The sequence below is a fragment of the Corvus hawaiiensis genome, chromosome 17 (assembly GCF_020740725.1).
Source record: "Corvus hawaiiensis isolate bCorHaw1 chromosome 17, bCorHaw1.pri.cur, whole genome shotgun sequence".
Classification (NCBI taxonomy): Eukaryota; Metazoa; Chordata; class Aves; order Passeriformes; family Corvidae; genus Corvus; species Corvus hawaiiensis.
Genome location: NC_063229.1, coordinates 8,955,238 through 8,973,889, shown reverse-complemented (window position 1 = coordinate 8,973,889; position 18,652 = coordinate 8,955,238). Strand labels below are relative to the sequence as shown.

At 48.7% G+C, this 18,652-nt stretch overlaps 1 protein-coding gene across 1 annotated transcript; it reads left to right on the top strand.

The window, feature by feature from the left end:
- The first annotated feature begins 80 nt into the window (after positions 1 to 80).
- ASXL1 (ASXL transcriptional regulator 1) lies at positions 81 to 18,151 on the top strand. Its single transcript, XM_048321506.1, has 12 exons — positions 81 to 175; positions 4,768 to 4,850; positions 7,927 to 8,035; positions 9,137 to 9,257; positions 9,332 to 9,426; positions 9,763 to 9,856; positions 10,132 to 10,284; positions 10,663 to 10,826; positions 10,924 to 11,020; positions 11,466 to 11,571; positions 11,987 to 12,602; positions 13,311 to 18,151. Exons 1-12 carry the CDS (start codon positions 116 to 118, stop codon positions 16,188 to 16,190), a joined length of 4,578 nt encoding a protein of 1,525 aa, XP_048177463.1. The 5' UTR covers positions 81 to 115; the 3' UTR covers positions 16,191 to 18,151.
- The last annotated feature ends 501 nt before the right edge of the window (positions 18,152 to 18,652 follow it).

Sequence of the window (18,652 nt, the reverse complement as noted above, 5' to 3'; positions counted from 1 at the left end):
CCGCGTCCACCCCGCCCCGGTCGCCGCCGCCCGCCTGCCGCCCGCGCGCCCAACGGTCCGCGCCCGCCGCGCCCGCCCGCGCGGGAGGAGGAGGAGGAGGAGGAGGAGGAGGAGGATGAAGGAGATGAAGCAGAGGAGGAAGAAGGAGCGCACGTGGGCCGAGGCCGCCCGCCTGGTGAGGCCGGGGGGGCGTCCAGGGAGGGGGCGCGGGGACTCCGCCGTGCCCCAGGGCCTCCCCGCCGCGTCCGGCCCCTCCCCGAGTAACGGGGCCGGCGGCGCCGCCATCGCTTTTGAGGGGGTAAAAGCGGGGGCCGGGTCCGCCTGGAGGGCGCGGGCGATGTTGCCCGTTCCCTGCCCGGTCCCGCGGCTTCCCGCGGTTCCCCCACCGGCCGCTGTGGTCGGGGTCTCCTGCACGGTTGTTTTTCTTCCTCAGCCCGGTGGGAACGAGATGCGCTCCGGGACGGTGCGAGCGCGGCCCCCGGCCCTCGGTGGCGAGCTGCCCGCCCGCCGGGGGTCCCAGCGGCCTCGGCCGCCTCCCGCCGGGCGGGGCTGCAGCGGGTCCCGGGATGGGACACGGGAGGTGCCGTCCCGCAGCGGTTCAGTGCGTGCCGGGCAGGGCTGCGGGAACGGTCCCGCTCATTCTCTTCCTTTCAAATGATTTAAAGCTCCATGGGAGGAACCGGAGCCTCCGGAGAGGGCACGGCCGCTGTCAAAAGTTTCCGGTTTAATTACCGAGGGTACGGATTCCTTCTGTGCGCCGGCAGCGCCCGAGGGCCGGTGGCGTGTGTCGGGCTGCCGGAGCAGCAGCTAGACTGAACAACCCTGAATCAGCCCGTATTTGGTCACTTTTGGGTTTAGGAGATATGGCCATGGAGATGTCTTAGTCCTTTTGTCTTAAAAAATCTCCTTGTTGATGGCTTCAACTTCCAAGCCTGGCTCTGCTCTGGTGGTGTCTGTGGGAATGCCATTGTCATTGGACCGTTGCAGTGGGAGGAAGGTGACTTCTCTCTGTGAAGCTGGATCTGTCTTGAACCCCAGTTATGAAGTAGGAAATCTAAAAAGAAGAATAACTTCAGTGTCTGTCAGTGAGCTAGTCAGAGGTTTGGTTTAAGGGCTGCGTGCCGAGGTGTCTAGGCTGGCTGTTTGGCATTTGGGTGGAAGGAGCTGGTTCTCTCCTGGTGACCCAGTGACACAGGTACAGCAGTGCAGGGATGAAGTAAGGGATGATCCAGCTGCCTGGATGTGAACGGATCCTGCGTTTTCTCCTTGTAGCTGTGTCAGTGGTGTACAACTCGTGAGGATACATGTGTTCCTCCTGTGTAGCCCATGGACTTCTGTAGAAATGGATTTACAGGGCTTGAGTGTGGCTTGTTTCCTTGTTTTGTCTGTTGTGTGTGTTTGTTTTGGTTTTGCCAGCCCAGGTTATGCACTGAAGCATGTAAACATTCAGAAGGAGCAGTGTGGGTGAGTCCAGTGAAGCTCATGTCTCGTACTGAGGATGTTCAGGATAAGTCTTGGTGCTTCTGAGTAAGATTTTTTTTGGCTATTGGAGTGTTTTCTTACTGCTTGCCAGGAAGAAACCTAATCAGACAAGCATCTGACTTCCAGCAACTTGCATCATCTTTTGTGTGTAAATGATAATATTTTAGACCCATGTGGCTTTGCTTGAAAAACTGGAGAAGGGCATAAGGCAGCCACTGTGGAACTTCACTGCAGGAGTCTGCTGGTCTCCTTCTCCATCCTGCATTTCTCCTTGGGATCCATGTTCTGTGAACCAGGTGTGTCACTGCAGGTGGCAGGGATGCTTTCCTGGTAGGTGACCCTGGGGGCAGAGGCTGTGCTATGTGACCTTGCACAAAGTCAGCTCATTCAAACATCCTGGGCTCCGACAGGTGAAAAAATCAGTATTTATAGGCTGCCCAAAGCAGCCCATGTGACTGTGACTCTAAAGCAGTCACCTAATACACCTCATCATCCTCGTGTGATGGGGAAGGCATCTCTTCACACAGTTCTTCTCACCTGTCTTTTGGCCAGGACCTCAGGCACAGTGGTGCATGAGATGCCTAAGCCTCAACAGCATCTTAGAGCCATTGATGAACCAGAAATAGAACCATCTCATACTAGATTATCCACTTAGAGAGACCTAGAGTTGCGTAGCTGCACTTCCAGCTTGCAGGACTGATTGTAAATCCACTAAAAATAGATCTTTATTTCACACTAGTCTTACACATGCTCTCTGTCAAAATGCTTTTAATTTCCCTCTCTGACGTGTGCTGTGTATTTTGTATTCCTCTCAATGTTTCTGAGAGTCACAGGCAAAAGTGTTCTTCAGTGTTGCTCCTCCTACAGAGCCAAAACTCTGCATGTTCCATAAAACAAACCTTTAAAGATTCATCTGGATGCCCAAAGCCATGGCAGGATCCCACAAGTGCTGTCAGAGCTAGTTGACCAGTAAATTGAGGAAGTGATGTAAACTTCCATGATTAGGGGCACAGGAACCCTCAGCTATCAGTGCTATAAATAGTGGAGGAGGGAAAATTCTGTTTTGGGGGTAAGGAATAGCCAGTGTTGAAGTTGTAGCTGTAAGGCTGATGTGGTGCTGGGAGTGTCAGGTTGGAGAGGGATAGAAGGGGCAGTGCTGGAGACTGGGGTTTGGTGTCTAAAGCTTGCAGGATCTTCTCTCCCCCAGTTCTTCCATTAAGTGCTCTGTACACTTAATACAGCTCTTGATTGGAAATTGTTCCCCTGAGCGTAGATTCTTTTATCTGTATGTAAATGCTCCTTTGTGCTCAGTTTTCGGCCACATACTTCACTTGCTGTGTCTGTCACTGGAGAGAGGTTTGAATAATTCCCTGATTTTTTGGAACAGACGTGTTGTATTTTGCGGATCTCACTGGGCTCAGGGGCAATGAGTTTCCCTGTGTCAGCTGTCTGCAGCCTTTGAGTGATGGGGTGACAGCTCAGGAGGGAGGCATGGAGACCTCATAACCTATGGAGAGAGGAAAAAGTGTGATGGGGCTGTATGGAATTTAATTAGTTTACTCTCTCTGAATATGGCTCATCACTTGCTTTGATTTTTCTCTACACTCTTCATGTTTTCATTGGGTTTTAACTCTAGTTAGTTCTTGAATTCCCTTCCCCATGAGGTTCTTATCTTATTCGCAGAAGCTTGTGAGCTTCAAGCATCTGCAAAATACCTGTTGGGTGGATATGATTTAAGAAATTCCGTTTGTAGAATCAAGATTTAGATTGGAAGGACCTTAAAGATCATCTCGTTCCAGCCCCCTGCCACGTGCAGGGACAGCTTCCACTAGTCCAGGCTGCTCCAAGCCCCATCCAACCTGGCCTTATCACAACATACAGTTGAAGTGCAGAATTGCAGTTGGGTTTTTCATTACTTGTGGAGGGTGGAGATGGTTTGAGGTGCAAACGTTGCCCTGCACAGCTTTGGGATGATTTTGCACATGTCCGTTTGGTGTGGCTGCTGCAGTGACTCACTTCTAGATTTTGCTGATGGAAATGGGGCATCTGGGTCCTTCCTCTGGCTTCCCACACAAGTCAGACTGAGAGACAGCACCGTGTTGCTGACTTTAAAGTGTGGGGACAAATGACACCAGGGCTGTGCATTGTGTGGCCACAATGCTGGGGCAGTTTAGACCACGGTTATGATCAAAAAGTTCCTGAGTGAATTCCTGTTGCTGCTTTCCATGCCTGTTCCAGGCCATGGCCTGTGCCTGTCTCACCCTCTTTTTGCTCGTGGCCTCAGGTCTGTGGAGCTGGGTGCCTTTGCATTCCAAGAGCAGCACTGTCTGCTGCCGGGGAAGGCGCAGGAGCTGGCGCATGGTCGGCAGCTGTAGGGTAATCTGCTCCCAAAGAAACTGCGTGGTTTACATCTACTGCTGCTTATTTTTGCTCATTGTTTCCTGTTTATGTGGATAATCTTCTTATCCACAGAAATGTCCGGTCCTCTCTTTGAATCCTTGAGTTCTTGCTTCCAGCCATTTTGGAGCAGTAAGTTCCACAGGCTTTGAAAAAAATAAAGTAATAACCTCTTTACTTCTTCATTTATAAGTGACAATTCTATTATTGATATAATATATGAAAGGATGCATTGTTATTTTTTGTATTGCCTTTTAATATCTGATTTTCTTCATTTTATGTCAAAGGCAAGCACTCTTAAGTTTCTAGCCAGATTTTTTTTTCCAAATCCTTTACTGTTATTTTGTCCTTTTCTGAATTCTGTCCTTCTCTGACATGAATTATGACTCTTAACTTGTGATTCCCTTCCTGGGATGGAGTGAAGATAAAATGAATGCAGTAATCTGAAGAAGGTACACTATTGGATTGTATGGCTGCACAGTAATACTTTTAGTGACAAAAAAATACTGGATGCTTTGTGGAGAGGTAGGAGAAGGTTTTACATCGTTAGAGGTCACTAACCACTGTTCAGTTTGGAAGGTTGATATGGCAGCAGCTCCATCTAATGTATAGTGAAGTCTGGTAAAGCTTCCACTGGGGTCAAGGCCAAATTCTGCTGCTTTTTCTCCTCCATGTTTGTATTTTGGTTAATTAGGGAAGAGATGAAGGTAAAGCCTTTTGTGGCTTTGATCCATGTTCACCAGGATCTTGAGGTAGCCTGAAATTTTACTGTGTGTCTTTGCAGGTGAAGCAAGTTCGAAGAGGCACATTATTGGGTCTGGGCCACAGCTGATGCAGGAGTTTTGGGAATGCAGAAGCCAATGCTGTAATGTCTTTCTGTCTTTTCAGGTGCTGGAAAATTACTCAGATGCTCCTATGACCCCAAAACAGATTCTGCAGGTCATAGAGGCTGAAGGTCTAAAGGAAATGAGGTTAGTATTGATGATTTTGTCTAAACCAGTGTGGAGCATGGGGGAGGCAGTGTATGAAGGCTGGTGTTGCTTCATACAGTTCTGCCTCATCCCCAGCCCACTTTGCTTCCCTTTTTCTCTTCTCAGCCTAGTAATTTGAGATGACAGTACAGACATTTATATACAGATTGTGAGGGTTTTTTTTCTCTGATAATAACTGGAAGATGTTCTTGGATTTTTTGATAATTTACAGAGTCCCTTCATCCATCTATTGTGAAATAAATGCTTCCTGCAGATCAGGCCCCTGCATTGTGCTGTACTTACCAGTCACTCACACAGTTCTCACATAAGTAGCTCCTAGCAGTTTCTGCTGTTGTGACCTGAGTTTGAGAACAGTTTAAATTTTATCTCCTCTGATGCTTCATTTCTAGAGCAGACATTATGTTTTAGAAGAGACAGGCTTTTTCATGTCACTGGCTTATGCTCAGTTTCTTGAGCACCAGGAGGGCACAGCTCACATCACATGGTTGTGGCTCTTGACATTATAGGGAGGAGATGCCCAACATGCCCATTGCAGAGTGGGTTTCATGTGGAAAAGAACCTGATGCAGAGCCTTGGAAAGGGCAGAAGTGGGAGACTGCTTTCCTTGGTTAAGTTCCTGTGAGCTTCCCTCTGTTTCCATGACAGTAGTAGAAATACAGAGTGTCTTGCAGCTCAAAGAAAGTGGGTAACTGTGATAGTCAAATGCCTCAGTTACTGCTACCTGGCAAAAAATAAAAAGGAAGTTTGACTACTGGAGACACGAAAAGCTGCTGTCCAGGGATGGACTTTGGGAAATCCAGATGCAAGGACTGTTTCTAGTCTTGCTTCTCCCTCCCTTTGTTTCTGTGGACGGTTTTTCACTGTGGTGTGTGCATTTCCTGAACCTGTACTTTACCTAACTACGGAAGGCAAACTGATTTCTTCTGGGACCTAAATGTTAGCTCGTTTTTGCACCTTGTTTGTGTGAAATCAGGAAACAGCTGGGGTGTTTTGAATAGTCAAAATCTGTGACATGTACGAAGGTGTTGGGTGTGGGACCTGCTGTTGTTTGGAGAGGCATGAGGCTGGTGTGTGCTGCTGCATCGGATTTGGAACTGTTGGAACACCCACCTTCCATGGGCTTACAAGAAGGCTGGAGAGGGACTTTTCACAGGGGCATGTAGTGATAGGACAAGGGACAATGGCCTTAAGGTGAAGGAGGATAGATTTAGATTGGATATAAGAAAGAAATTCTTCCCTGTGCGGGTGGTGAGATAATGGCACAGGGTGTCCAGAGAAGCTGTGGCTACTCCATCCTTGGAAGTTTCCAAGGCCAGGCTGGACATTGCTTGGTTCAACCTGATCTGGTGGAAGGTGTCCCTGCCCATGCCAGGGGGTTTGGAACAAGATGGTCTTTAAGGTCCCTTCCAACCCAAACTATTTCATGATTTGGTGATGCTTGCTGAGATCTTCTCTGGTTTGGATGTGGGCAGTAGGGTCACAGCTCTGAGTAGAATTCAGACAGATTTTAATGAGGACCTTCATAGAGCTTTGCTTTAATCACTCTTCTACAACTCTCTCACATAAGTCCTGTTACCTAAGCAGGCAGTTGAAGATTTCTGTGCACAGGCTGTCCCCTGCCAGAGATAATATCAGGGCTCTTCACACACATAAATTATCCTGTGCTTTCCCAGTTTTTACAAGTGACCTGTCACAGCGTTTAAGTAAAGACCAGACTTTGGAACATGTGTCATGTTAAATCCCACAAAGCCAACTCATTCCTTTAAAGGTCGGTGGTTTCCCTTGGGATATCTGCTTTTCCTTCCCATGTCATTAATTCTCTGCTTTAAGAAAAGATTGTTTTCTTCAGAGCGTGATTGTTCGCAGAATAAAGGCAGTGAGCCTGCCTGGCCAAACGTGCAGCAGGCTTTGCTGGTGCTTGTATAGAAGCTCTTCCTGAAACTCCATTTCCTGAAGGAAATAGCTCAGTGCCTTGAGATGTTTTGCCTTCTGAATCAATCCTGAGGTGGGGCTCCCTGGTTTGGGGGTCACACTGCTCTCCTGGGAGGGCTGTGTTCCATACGGGGCACTGACATTCCCAGGAGCCAGCACCATGCTGAGTTTAGCTCCTGGCAGAGTTTTAACCGCTTGGTTTTTTTCTTGTTTCGGGGAAAATTACTTACTTTGCCATTTTAAGAGAGCTCTGTGGCTGGTGAGTGTGCTTGGAGTGTCTGGTAAACACAGAGGGGAAAGCACTGTCTAACAGGACAGAAGGCTGGAAATTTTGTTCACATGATCTAGAAGTGATACAGGGTAACTTTTCCTGTCACTGTGACATGTGAAGAAATGTCCAAAACACAAACACATACAGGGTGGAAACTGAAATTGTGCTATGTTTTTGATTTCAGAATGATTTTCTTTGAAATATTTTATCTCAGTCCAGTTTTCAGTTTCACTTTTACTAAGAATGCAGTCGATAGTGCTGTAATGTGTCTTCCAGACAACTTTCTTACTGTACATGTGGGACTTACTGGAAAACACCATATTACGTGGCACAGCAGTTCCATCAGTGTGAGCGTAGGATGGGGCTTTAACCAGGGAGTTATGTAGGACTTAACAAATGAGAACATCAGAGCCTTTGTATTGAGCTTTGCTCAAGCAGTTTGGTCTGTGACATATCAGGGAGACATTGCAGTAACACATGTGTGTACAGTTTGCTTACGTCTTTCTACTGCTGAATAAATCTGGGGGTTTTGTAAAATCAATCCAACACTGAAGGTTTCCAGGACAGAAGGGGAGGAAACAGGTAATAAAAGTTAGAAATGTCTGAAAACAGACGAGGGTAGCTTTAAAATTGGTCTCATGTTTCCTGTTCGCTGTGATGTGCAAGGCGGATGTACAGGTCAAAATGAAATCAGTGACACTGTTCCGACTGAAGTGCCTGTCCCATAAAGTTAATGGCATCACCTCTGTTCCCCTGATCAGCTAAAGGATGCCCATTTAACCAGATCTTTCAGGCTGTTTTTTTGATAATCCATTTCTTAAGCTATCTCCTTTCTTCCTTTCTCTGTTGCAGTGGCACGTCTCCCCTGGCCTGCCTCAATGCCATGCTCCACTCCAATTCCCGGGGAGGGGATGGGCTCTTTTACAAACTGCCTGGACGCATCAGCCTTTTCACACTGAAGGTAAATGCTGAGCTCTGCTCCCAGCTGAGGGCTTAGGGGTGAGTTCTGCTCCTTGTTCAGGACTGAGTGTTACTCTTATCACTGAGCATCACGAGCAGTGAGATCATCATGTGAGAGAGGGTCTGGAATTCATTATTTCCGTGGAGCTTGTACCTTTCAGCTATATTCAGCCATCTATGATAAATTCCTTAAAAAAACCCTAACTGTTATTTCTTGAATTGCACAAGCAAGATGAATCCTCTTACTGCAGTGCCTGGTGTCCAGCTCAGGTGGCTGCTCATCAGAACAGACCCATGCACTCTCTTGCTGCCAGCCACCAGGGAAAAGAGCCAACCAAGGAATTGGTCCAAGAGCTTGTAGCGACAAGTAAAATCTTGATAGGAAAATGTATATTCATTCTTCTTGCTGCTTGATCTGTGTTCCACTACATTCCATGTTATTTAGCATCAGTATTTTCCTCAGATCTTGAAATCTCTCTGGAATACTTTTTTTTTATTTTATTGTTCCAGTAATGTTAAGTATTGAAAATGTTTCTGGTCTTCGGCTTTTCTTTTGCATTGTTTTGTACTGTTGGATTCTCTGATAAATATCAACTTGATAGATCCCAGCTATTTCATTTCCATCATTTGTCTGCTGTTAGAAGATCTTGTTGAATTGACACATTTTGCTGAAAATAGATGGCATTGAAATGGCTTATATTGTACAAGTAGGAAATACATCTCCTAAGCTTGCTATTTTAGTGTTTGGCCACTCTGATGTTACTTATTCTTTCATAGTGAGATGCTTCTCTTTAATAGGAACTCATTGCTTGCAGAAAATTGTGACGTATTATGAACCTTCTTATTAAATTATTTATTATTAACCTGGTATTTTGGAGATGTATTACTTGTCTAGGAGGGGGCTATTAAGTGTTCTTCGTTTAGGTGACTTCTGTTCCACTATGAGCCCAAATATACTTTAAAACGCCTTTCTGCATCAAGGATTAAAATAGGGAAAAAAATTTAGGTTCAAGTATGTATAGGTTAAAGTTAACTGTCTGCTCCCATTGGTGTAGGTTTGGGAGGGAGGGCTGTAGCCACCCCAGTTCTGTTTCCCCTCTAGAAAGATGCCTTGCAGTGGTCCCGGAACCTGTCAGTGCCAGAAGGGGAGGAGCTGGAGGACACAGCAGATGCAGAAAGCTGTGGGTCCAACGAAGCCAGCACTGTGAGTGGTGACAATGATGGTAAGTGTCTGGTGACATTAACCTTAAACTCCAGGACCTACTTCTGTGTCTGACTGAGAGCCCATCTCTTTCAGTGTCTCTTGATGAAACTTCTTCTAATGCCTCGTGTTCCACTGAATCTCAGAGCAAGGGACCTGCTACCAGGGAGAGTTACAGAACTGCTTCCCAGGTAGGAAAAAGTGGGACTAATGGGAAGGGTGAAGCCTCTCAAGGGGAGCTTTCATTACTGTTGGAGTGGTATGACAGGGATTATTTGTGCACAAGTGCCTCAGAGAGAGTTACGAGGCTGTCTCCTTGGGCAAGAAGTGGCAGACCGGGGAGGGATCATGTATGGGAAGGCAATTTTGAATTCTCTGCTAGTCCTAAATGTAGTGTTGCCTGAAGATTCACCTAGGAGGAGCCAGGTAGCTCTTTAACTGAGGAACATGCTGCTTAGAATATTATTACACCTTTCCGTAATGCCTTCACTCCTTTGTTTTGTTTTTGGTTTCTCTCTGGTCTGCAGACATCCAAACAGAAGAAAAAGACAGGTGTGATGCTGCCACGGGTGGTGTTAACCCCACTGAAAGTAAATGGGGCACACATGGAGTCTGCCTCGGGTGAGCATGGCTTTGGGGGGATCCTAGTGACATCACAGATCTCTCTCAGTCAGTCCCCAGTCATCTGTGTTTGCCTGAGGATTTCTGTAACACCTGCTGAGACTGAGTGACGCTGCACTGTGTGTATGCTTAACTCACTCAACATAGTTGGTACCTGGGCAATACCCTATAATAGCAGATTTGTTACTAACGGAGAATTCCTGTATGTTAAACCACTCTCCCAGTTGGGCTTTGACTGTTCTTTGCATATTTTTATGAACTTGTTTTGCTTTTAGGCTTCACAGGAAGGCACGCTGATGGGGAGAGCAGCAGCACATCCAGCAGCAGCAGCAGCTCCTTGGCCCTGTGCAAAACCAGCCTGCGCAGTAGGACAGAGATAAACAGGGATCCTCCACAGCTGCTGAGGGGCATCCGAAAGCCCACGGCAGGTACGTGCTCCTGGTTAAAGGCAGAAGGATAACTGGTGATGGTGAAGTCCAGGTGTATCTGAGAAGAGCACCAGGAGGCATTTGATGACCTGGGGTCACAAGCCAGGCTTTCCATCTTGAGTGTTAGTGATACAATTGTTTAAAAGTTTGCCTGGTCTGAAGAGCAGCATTGTGAATTGTACCTGAATATGGCTGAACTGTGACCTCTTGTCAGAATTCCAGATGTATGTCTGTTAATTACTGTGTTGGAGAGTCCTGCAGTCTTTCTCATCTCCCTAGCTCCTTTTGCTGTTGTAGTTTGACATAAATTTCAGCCCATAATGCTGAAATACTTCTATACAACAATATTAATTTTATTTGCCTGTCCTTAAACTCCAGGGCAGATGAAACGGAACAGGGGTGAGGATATTGACTTTGAAACCCCAGGCTCCATCCTTGTCAACACAAACCTGCGAGCGCTGATCAACTCCAGGACCTTTAATGCGCTTCCATCACACTTCCAGCAGCAGCTGCTTTACCTCCTGCCTGAAGTTGATAGACAGGTACAAGCACTCGGGTGTTTTCCCTTCCCTGATTACCTCTTCAGTGTGGAACAGCTGGAGCAGGTGAGTTCTGTTTGTCCTGGGTCTGTCCTGCTAGGTGGGGGCTGACGGGCTGATGCGCCTCAGCAGCAGCGCTCTGAACAACGAGTTCTTCACCCACGCTGCACAGAGCTGGAGGGAGCGGCTCGCTGACGGTGAGTGGCTTTGCTTTCCTGAGTGCCTGGGAAATAGGTGCTCATTTTGTAGAATTTTTGGGTTTGCTTTTACAGTTAATGAGCAGGAACTTAGTCCAGCTTTGTTGCATATCTATCTGTGTTGCACCCAACTTTTTTTTTTTTTTTTTCCCTTTAAAATCAAAGATATGATTTCTTCTGGTGCCATGGGACCTTCAGAATTAAGTGGTGAAGGTGTAAAGTAGTGCCAGACTTATTTTTCCTTAAATGGTGGCCTGTCTGTGAAAACACCATTTTTTCTGGAGCCACAGGTAGCACCTGGATCCAGAGGCAGGATGGGGAGCAGGGTGTTAACAGCAGGTCTGTCTTTCAAATATGCAGCTGCTGTACTGTTCAAACACTAGAGGTTGCATTTGCAGATTGAGTTTTGTTTGGAACTGAATTCCAGTCTCTTGCTTCCATGCAGGTGAATTCACCCATGAGATGCAAGTTCGAATCCGGCAGGAGATGGAAAAGGAAAAGAGAGTGGAGCAATGGAAAGAGAAGTTCTTTGAGGACTACTATGGACAAAAGTGAGAAATTGTACCATGTCTATACTGTTTTAGCCATGTTTATGCAGTTGGCAGAGTGTGTTTCTGTTTGTGGATACCTGAGCAGATGCAGCGTAAGCTCCTTGAAAAACACATGTTGTGGGGTGAATCGTTCCAGGTGCTGGTCTGGGAAAATCCTTAGTGGAATTGGCTGGGTTCAGCAGAATTTTGTAGCCCATCTCTTTTGCTTCCAAGAAAAGTTGATAGTGTTTTGCATCACAAATCTTTAGGGATTTTTTCTCATTCCATGTGATAGCAATGTGGGATGTGTGGGTTCTCCCCTTGCAGGGTGAGTTAATGAGGCTTTGATGACTCTCTGCCCGTGTTGGTGCTATTCAGTAACACTGAGATTGGGGTGAGCTTTAGCTTTTAGCTGGCTTTTGTGTTTGCCTTAAAGGTTGGGCTTGACCCAGGAAGAATCCCAGGCACAGAATTCGGTGCAGGAGGATGCTGAGAACAGGACAGAGCTGTCTGTTAAAGGAGAAGCGAGGCTGCCGCGCGGGCCGACCACGCGCCAGAGGGACGGGCGCTTCCGGAAACGCTCCCGGGCTGACCTGCGGTGCCGGGCCAGGAGGAGCCTGTACAGACTGCGGGAACCTGAGCACACGGAGGCTCCCAAAGAGCCTGCTCCTGTGGGGCCAGATCCCTCTCTTCATAAAGAGCCAAAGCCTGAGACAGACCTGAAGAAAGACGATCTGAGCAGCCCCTCGGCTGCAGGATTGAAGGCAGAGAGTAGTGAGCTGCACCTCTCTCCAGAGACTTCCAAATCAAACAGCAAATCAGAAGATCCATCATTGGCAGCTGCCAGCAGAATTCCCAGTTTGCCCCAGGAGAACTCTGCTCAGGAGTCCAAGGAGCAGAAGAGGAAAAGCTTTGAGGAGGCTGCCTCTGCATCCTTCCCCGAAAAGAAGCCCCGGCTTGAAGATCGTCAGTCCTTTCGTAACACAATTGAAAGTGTTCACCCAGAAAAGCCACAGCCTACTAAAGAGGAGCCCAAAGTCCCACCCATCCGGGTAAGAAAGAGCTTTAGATCTGCTGTGTCTCAGGGCTGCCGTGCTCAGTAGTATCAAAACATTATTAAAATATCAGGTGTTGCCATCTTAAGTGAAGGAGTCAAAGGGTTTCATTGGTAGAGCTGGTGAAGTGCCTCTGACTGCCACAGTTTGCTGTCGTGTTTAGACAGGCAGAGAATGGAAAATCATCCCAAGGTCTTTGCACAAGAGCACAGGGTAACCTTGACTTACTCCCTTCATTTGCATTTCTGTGGATACAGAAAACACTGCCTGAAATGAGCTGACTTACTGCAAAAGACCTTGAAATTGTGTTCTTTGTCCTGTGTAGTTTCTCAGTTCCTTTCCTTGCAGACAGAATCTCAGTGTTCCTCCTGACTTTTCCCATTTTGACCAGGATACCCATTTTGGTAGCTTCAGGGCAGTCATCCTGATGTAGAGGAGACCAGTTTGATCTCTGAAGACATGAATATAAACAATTTATTTCATATTTGCCTGCAGGCTCTGGTAAAACAATATTAGTGTGAACTGAGCTTTACAGATCACAGAGCAGAGGCTGTGGGACCATGCTGCTTCTCTGCCCAAATTAGTTTCTAAGTTGGAATTTTTGTTGAATTTTTGTGCTAAGAATTGTGACGAGCACTTGCCAGTAAAACGCATTTCGCTGGACATGGTCAGTGTTAGAACTTACCGCATTTCCCTTTCTTTCAGATTCAACTTTCACGTATTAAACCACCCTGGGTGGTTAAAGGTCAGCCCACTTACCAGATCTGCCCCCGGATCATCCCCAGCACGGAGTCCTCCGGCCGGGGCCGCCCCGGGGCCCGGACCCTCGCAGACATTAAGGCCCGTGCTCTGCAAGCCCGAGCCCAGCGCGAAGCCGCCACCGCCGCCATTGGAGGAGGGGGCGGCCCCGGTGGGGGGAGAAGCACCGATGAAGGAGGCGGTGGAGGAGAATCCAGCGGCCGTTCCCAGCACAGGAGATCCAAGAGAGCTCATGGAAAACGTGCATCAGATCTACAGCGAGCACAACTACAGCCGTCTGTTCATCTGAGCGGTGGGAAGGCTGGCTCCGAAGAGGCTGCTGAGGAAGCCAACGTGAATTCCTGCCTCTCTTCCAGACAAGATCACTCTTCCTCAAAAAGCGAAAGGAGTGGCATTCCGGGCTGTGCCACAGGGTCAGGGGACACTCAGCCTGCTGATGGGTCACCTAGGAGGCTGTTCTGTGGTGCTCTGACTGCATCATCCTTGGACAATGCGACTCCTGAGAGGCAGGAGGCGAGTCCTGAGCAGCTCCTCCGTGACCAAAGGACCAAACTCCCATCTTGTGCTGCATCACAGGAGAGCACAAAGCTGGGATGTGTGGTTCCTGTGGTGACCAGTCTGCCATGTTCTGGGGGGCAGGGAGCTGGGGTCAGTCCCACGGGAGACAAGGGTGTGCTGGAACTTGGAGATGTTGGTGCTCCCACCATACAGCTGGATTATCCTTCTGATGTAAAGCAAAATTCCTCCAGTTGTTCTTTTCCACCAGAATTGTCATCAGGTGGCACAGAACACCATGATCCAGAGAAGGTGTCTGGTTTTAGATATAACAGCTCCAAAACATTTCTGGAAAAATGTGTTGCTGATAGTAATACCTCCAAAACGGTGACTGCTGGAGTGAAGAAAGTGATCCCTGCGGCGGGTGACACTGCACAGCTGCAGGCAGGGAAAGGCAGCGATGGCAAACTGAGCAATGAGGAACAAAATGCAGAGGCTCTAGTGCAGCCCTCCGTGCATGGTGACTGTATTTCTCAGAATAGGATTGATACCTCTGAAAAACTCCTGCAGCCAAGGCAGAGGTGCCCCAGAACCGAACCAGAAAACGCACATCAGCCCCTGGGAGAGACGCAGGAGTTGAAGAGAAGTGGAGATGAAGAAATACAGAGTACGCACAGTGAAACAACAGACACTGCTTCTGACTGGGAAGGGGACATGGCTGATGAGAATGTGGAGGTGGAGATGTGTTTCAGAAGTGTCAGCTGTAGGGAGGTGGCTGGGAAAGGCTCTTCCTGTCACAGCAGCAGTGAGAAGCGCAATGGGATTAGGTCAAAATTCTCTGTGGAGACAGAGAGTCCAGCCTGTTCTGGGGACTTGGTTGCACCCCCACCTCAGAGGTGGGGACCCCAGAAAGCCGAGCGTCCGGCCGGCTCTGCTCGGCCCATGTCCTCCATTGAGACCAACAACCCTTTGGTGATGCAGCTGCTGAAGGGGAAGCTTCCACTGGAGGAAGTTCTCCCAGTGTCTCACGTCAACATCAAGCTGGAAATTGCACAGCCAGTGCTGGAGAAACAGTCAGAAAGCCTCTCCCTGCAACTGGACAGAGGCAGCAGTCACTATTTTGGCAAAGAATCTTCTCCAGATGTAGGAATAAAGATGAGTGCCCAAAGCAGGAGTGATGATGTTCACTCACTGAGATCTTCCATAGATCCCCAGGAAAAAACGTGTGTACCAGCGGCAGCATTGCCTAGAGCAGAGGGTGCAGAGGATCAGGCTGTCCCAGAAAAACATTCCAAAGTTGGCTCGACTTTAAGTTGCCAAGACCAACTGGCAAATGTGGCAAGTGCCTCTCCAAAGCCTGAAGATGTGGACCCTCGGGAAAGAACATTTTCTTCCTGTAGCTTTGAGGAGCAGAAGGAATTGCCCAAGGTCCACCGGATGCCACAGCACAACCCATTAAAGAGTGTCATGGCAAGTAAAAGCCCAGAGAAGCTGAATGCCTCTGCAGAGCCTCGGTTTTTATCTCCAGCTGTAACTTCTCTTGGACCAAACCAGACAGGAGGTGCATTGGTCAATAAAAACTACGGTGGGGTTCAAGGCAAAAAGCTCTTTGGTTCTGGTTTTCCTTCCAACCCCAGTGTGAGGCTGCATCACTCGAGGGCTTTGGATCACGGTTCAGCCATGGGAACCTTGTCCCCCAGCAAACAGATTCCCTTGGACAAGGGCTGTGCATTGGGAGAAGGAATCCCAGCTGCTAGGGAGGAATGGACTTCAAAGCAGCACAGCAGCACCCCAGGAGGGATCAGAAATGAGAAGGGGCTGGTGTGTGGCAGCCCAGCCAAGAGTAATGCGGAGAACCGGGGGGGTGCAGCCCAGCAGCCCACAGAACTGGCCGGGCACACGCAGAGAGAGCCACTGGTCATGGACTGGCCCTTCTTTAAGTTTTCAAGGGATCCGGGAAAAGGACAGAGTCACCCTTTGGAGCCTTCGTCCATCCCCTCTCAGCTCAATATCAAGCAAGCATTTTATGGGAAGCTTTCAAAGCTGCAGCTTAATTCCACCAGCTTTAATTATTCATCCAACACTCCAGCTTTCCCCCGAGGCCTTGCTGGGAGCGTGGTGCAGCTCACCCACAAAGCGAACTTTGCTGCGAGCCGGAACACGGCCCTGGCTGTGCAGATGTTTGCTGACAGCAGCAGCGTCGACGAGATCTCGTTCCAGTGCTCGTGCAGCCTCAAAGCCATGATCATGTGCAAAGGCTGCGGCGCCTTCTGCCACGACGACTGTATAGGACCCTCTAAGCTCTGTGTATTGTGCCTTGTGGTGAGATAATATTATGGCCATGGGACAGGTTGTATATTCAGTGTGTGTATTTTGATAACGACTGATCCTAACGCCTGTACACAAAGTACACAAAGTACTCTCTGTTCATAGTAGAAACGCTGTTACACTTTTTTTTGGTGAGGAATGTTGAGCTGCCTTCCCATGGAGATCGACAGTGCAGAGCCTGTTCCTGCTGACGGGGACACCCCGGTCTGGATGGGCTGTGCCCCACGGGAGCGATCCTGCTGCTTCCTGCTATCGTGGAAATTCCAGCTGTGCTCTGGTACCGCGCTGAGGCCGATGCCGGGGGGAGAGGCGGTTCGCTGTGGCAATCCCTGGACCTTCTGTGGAGGAAATCCTTACATCCAAAGGAACTGGAAGATGGTGTTTGCTATTTCAGGGCTGCACAAGGTGAGGCCCTACAGTCTTCCACTCTCCCCTTTTGCCATCTCCATTCCCAGTTTGTGTGGGAAGTGCTGCTGTGCAGTGAGTGTAAGCAGAGAGCTGCCCTGCAGGGATGGTTCCGTGTGGTCTTTGGATGCTACAACAGGATGTTGGTGCCCAGGGACGTGCTCTCCAGGGTTGTGGAGCCGTGTACAGCCCACCATGTGCCACATGGAGCCCACGTGGAGGATGCAAGAAGAGGAAAAAAAATTCGGGGCAAGTGCCAAGCAAATGCCTTCTGCTGGCCTGGAGGAAGCTGTGTGGCTGGGGAACTGTTCCCGGTTGAACTGGCCCAGTGGCTGTTTCTGCCTCCTTTGGCCAACTTCCACAAACTGCTGTGGAACGCTGGAGGTTCCCTGGAGCTCAGTGGTCGGGGCAGTGAGCTCTGCACTGCAGCTCTGTGGTGAGGACCTGAAACCTCAAAGCAGCTGAGCACCTGCGAGCATCGAGCTGTGCATCTGTGTGACCATCACCTAACATTTAAAGCAGTGTTCTTTCCTTTTTTTTTTTTTCCTTTTTTTTATACTTTCGTTCTTGGATGTATAAAGTGAATTATTTGGCTCCTGTAAGTATCCTCTCTGCATCTGTTTGATCATATATTTATATGTTGTACACAGTACTGGCCAACTGTAAATGGATGTAATGTACATAGAGCATAAAGGGGTCTCCTTTTTTTTTCCTTGGACTACCAGGCTCTACAGCAGTATTGCATTAAAGTGGTGTTAGTTATTGTCAGAGCCACTGTATTCTGTCTTGCCTGACGTGAGGCTCACCACACTGGGGTCTGAGTTCTGACAGCCTCCCTGTGCCTGTGGTGCCCGGGTGGACTGTGCTATGCAGGCTCAAGGATGTCGAGGTGAGATTTTCTGAGCCAAGCTCACTCCCGGTTGCTCATTTAAGCTCCTGCCAGTTGTTGCTGCACCTGAGCTCCCAGGGCATGGCTGTACCTGCACTGCAGGGAGGTGAATAAACATCCGTGTGCGTCCAGAGAGGGAGAGCAAAACTGCAATTCTCTTTCTCTTTGGAGCAATTCCTAATCAAGAGTTAATTGCTTCAGTGAGGGGGAGAAGCCGCTGGTTTATTCAAGCGGGCAGTAACAAGAATTTTAGGGGGTTTATTTTCATTTTGTTTATTCTCGTCCCTTTTCCAGCTCCATCCTACCTCCCTTCACCATGCACTTTTTTTCAGCCGTGCAAGTTCCTCTTTCAGCCACAATCGTGAGGGGTGCAAGAAATTCAGTCCCTGAGATGGTTTCATCTTCAATGCATCCACCAGCCTCATCCCATGGGAATGAGAGAGCCCGGTGCAGCAGCACCCCGCCCTGGGCAGGGCTGCGGTGCCAGTGGGGGCGAGCGGAGGTGTGGAACCTGCTTACCAAAGATGGGGAGCGGAGCAGGGGGCTGCCTCTGCCTCCTGGGGGGCCACTGCAGTGTTCAGCTCGGACTGGTCTGGGGGGCAGAGCCCTCGGGGGGGCCTGCTCGTGTCTGTCCCTTGTGCTATTGGAAAAATAAACACTGTAAAATCTGCTTGTGTGGTTTCAGTCCTTTTTCTGAACTCCTCTTCCTTTCTAAGGCAATGTGGCTTTTCCTTTCCTCTCTTTTAACTGCAGCAGTTCCAGAGTTCTGCTCTGCTCACCAAGGGGAGGGGCTGTGTTGCTGCTTGGCTTTGTTAAATCTGGTTTTATGCACTTGGAGAGCACTGAAGATGGTGCAGCTCCTGCAGAGGTGCCGTGTGGCTCTTGGGGAAGGGACACCCTGAAGACTGAGAGCCACAGGGGGGTAGTGGGACACTGCAGGAGCTCCCCACAGTCACAGGGAATCCCTGCCCTGCTGGGGTGATGCCTGTGAGAGCAGCACTGAGACTCTTCCCAGTCAGGGCAGGTCCTGCTGTTACTGCCCTCATTGTTGGATAAATGGATCTAAAAATGTTTCTCAAGAGCGTAAATGTGATACCAATTACAGTTTATTGAAGCTACTTGAAAACTCACTTTATGGCCAAGTCCTTTCTCTTTTCTAGGCAGTAAGGAA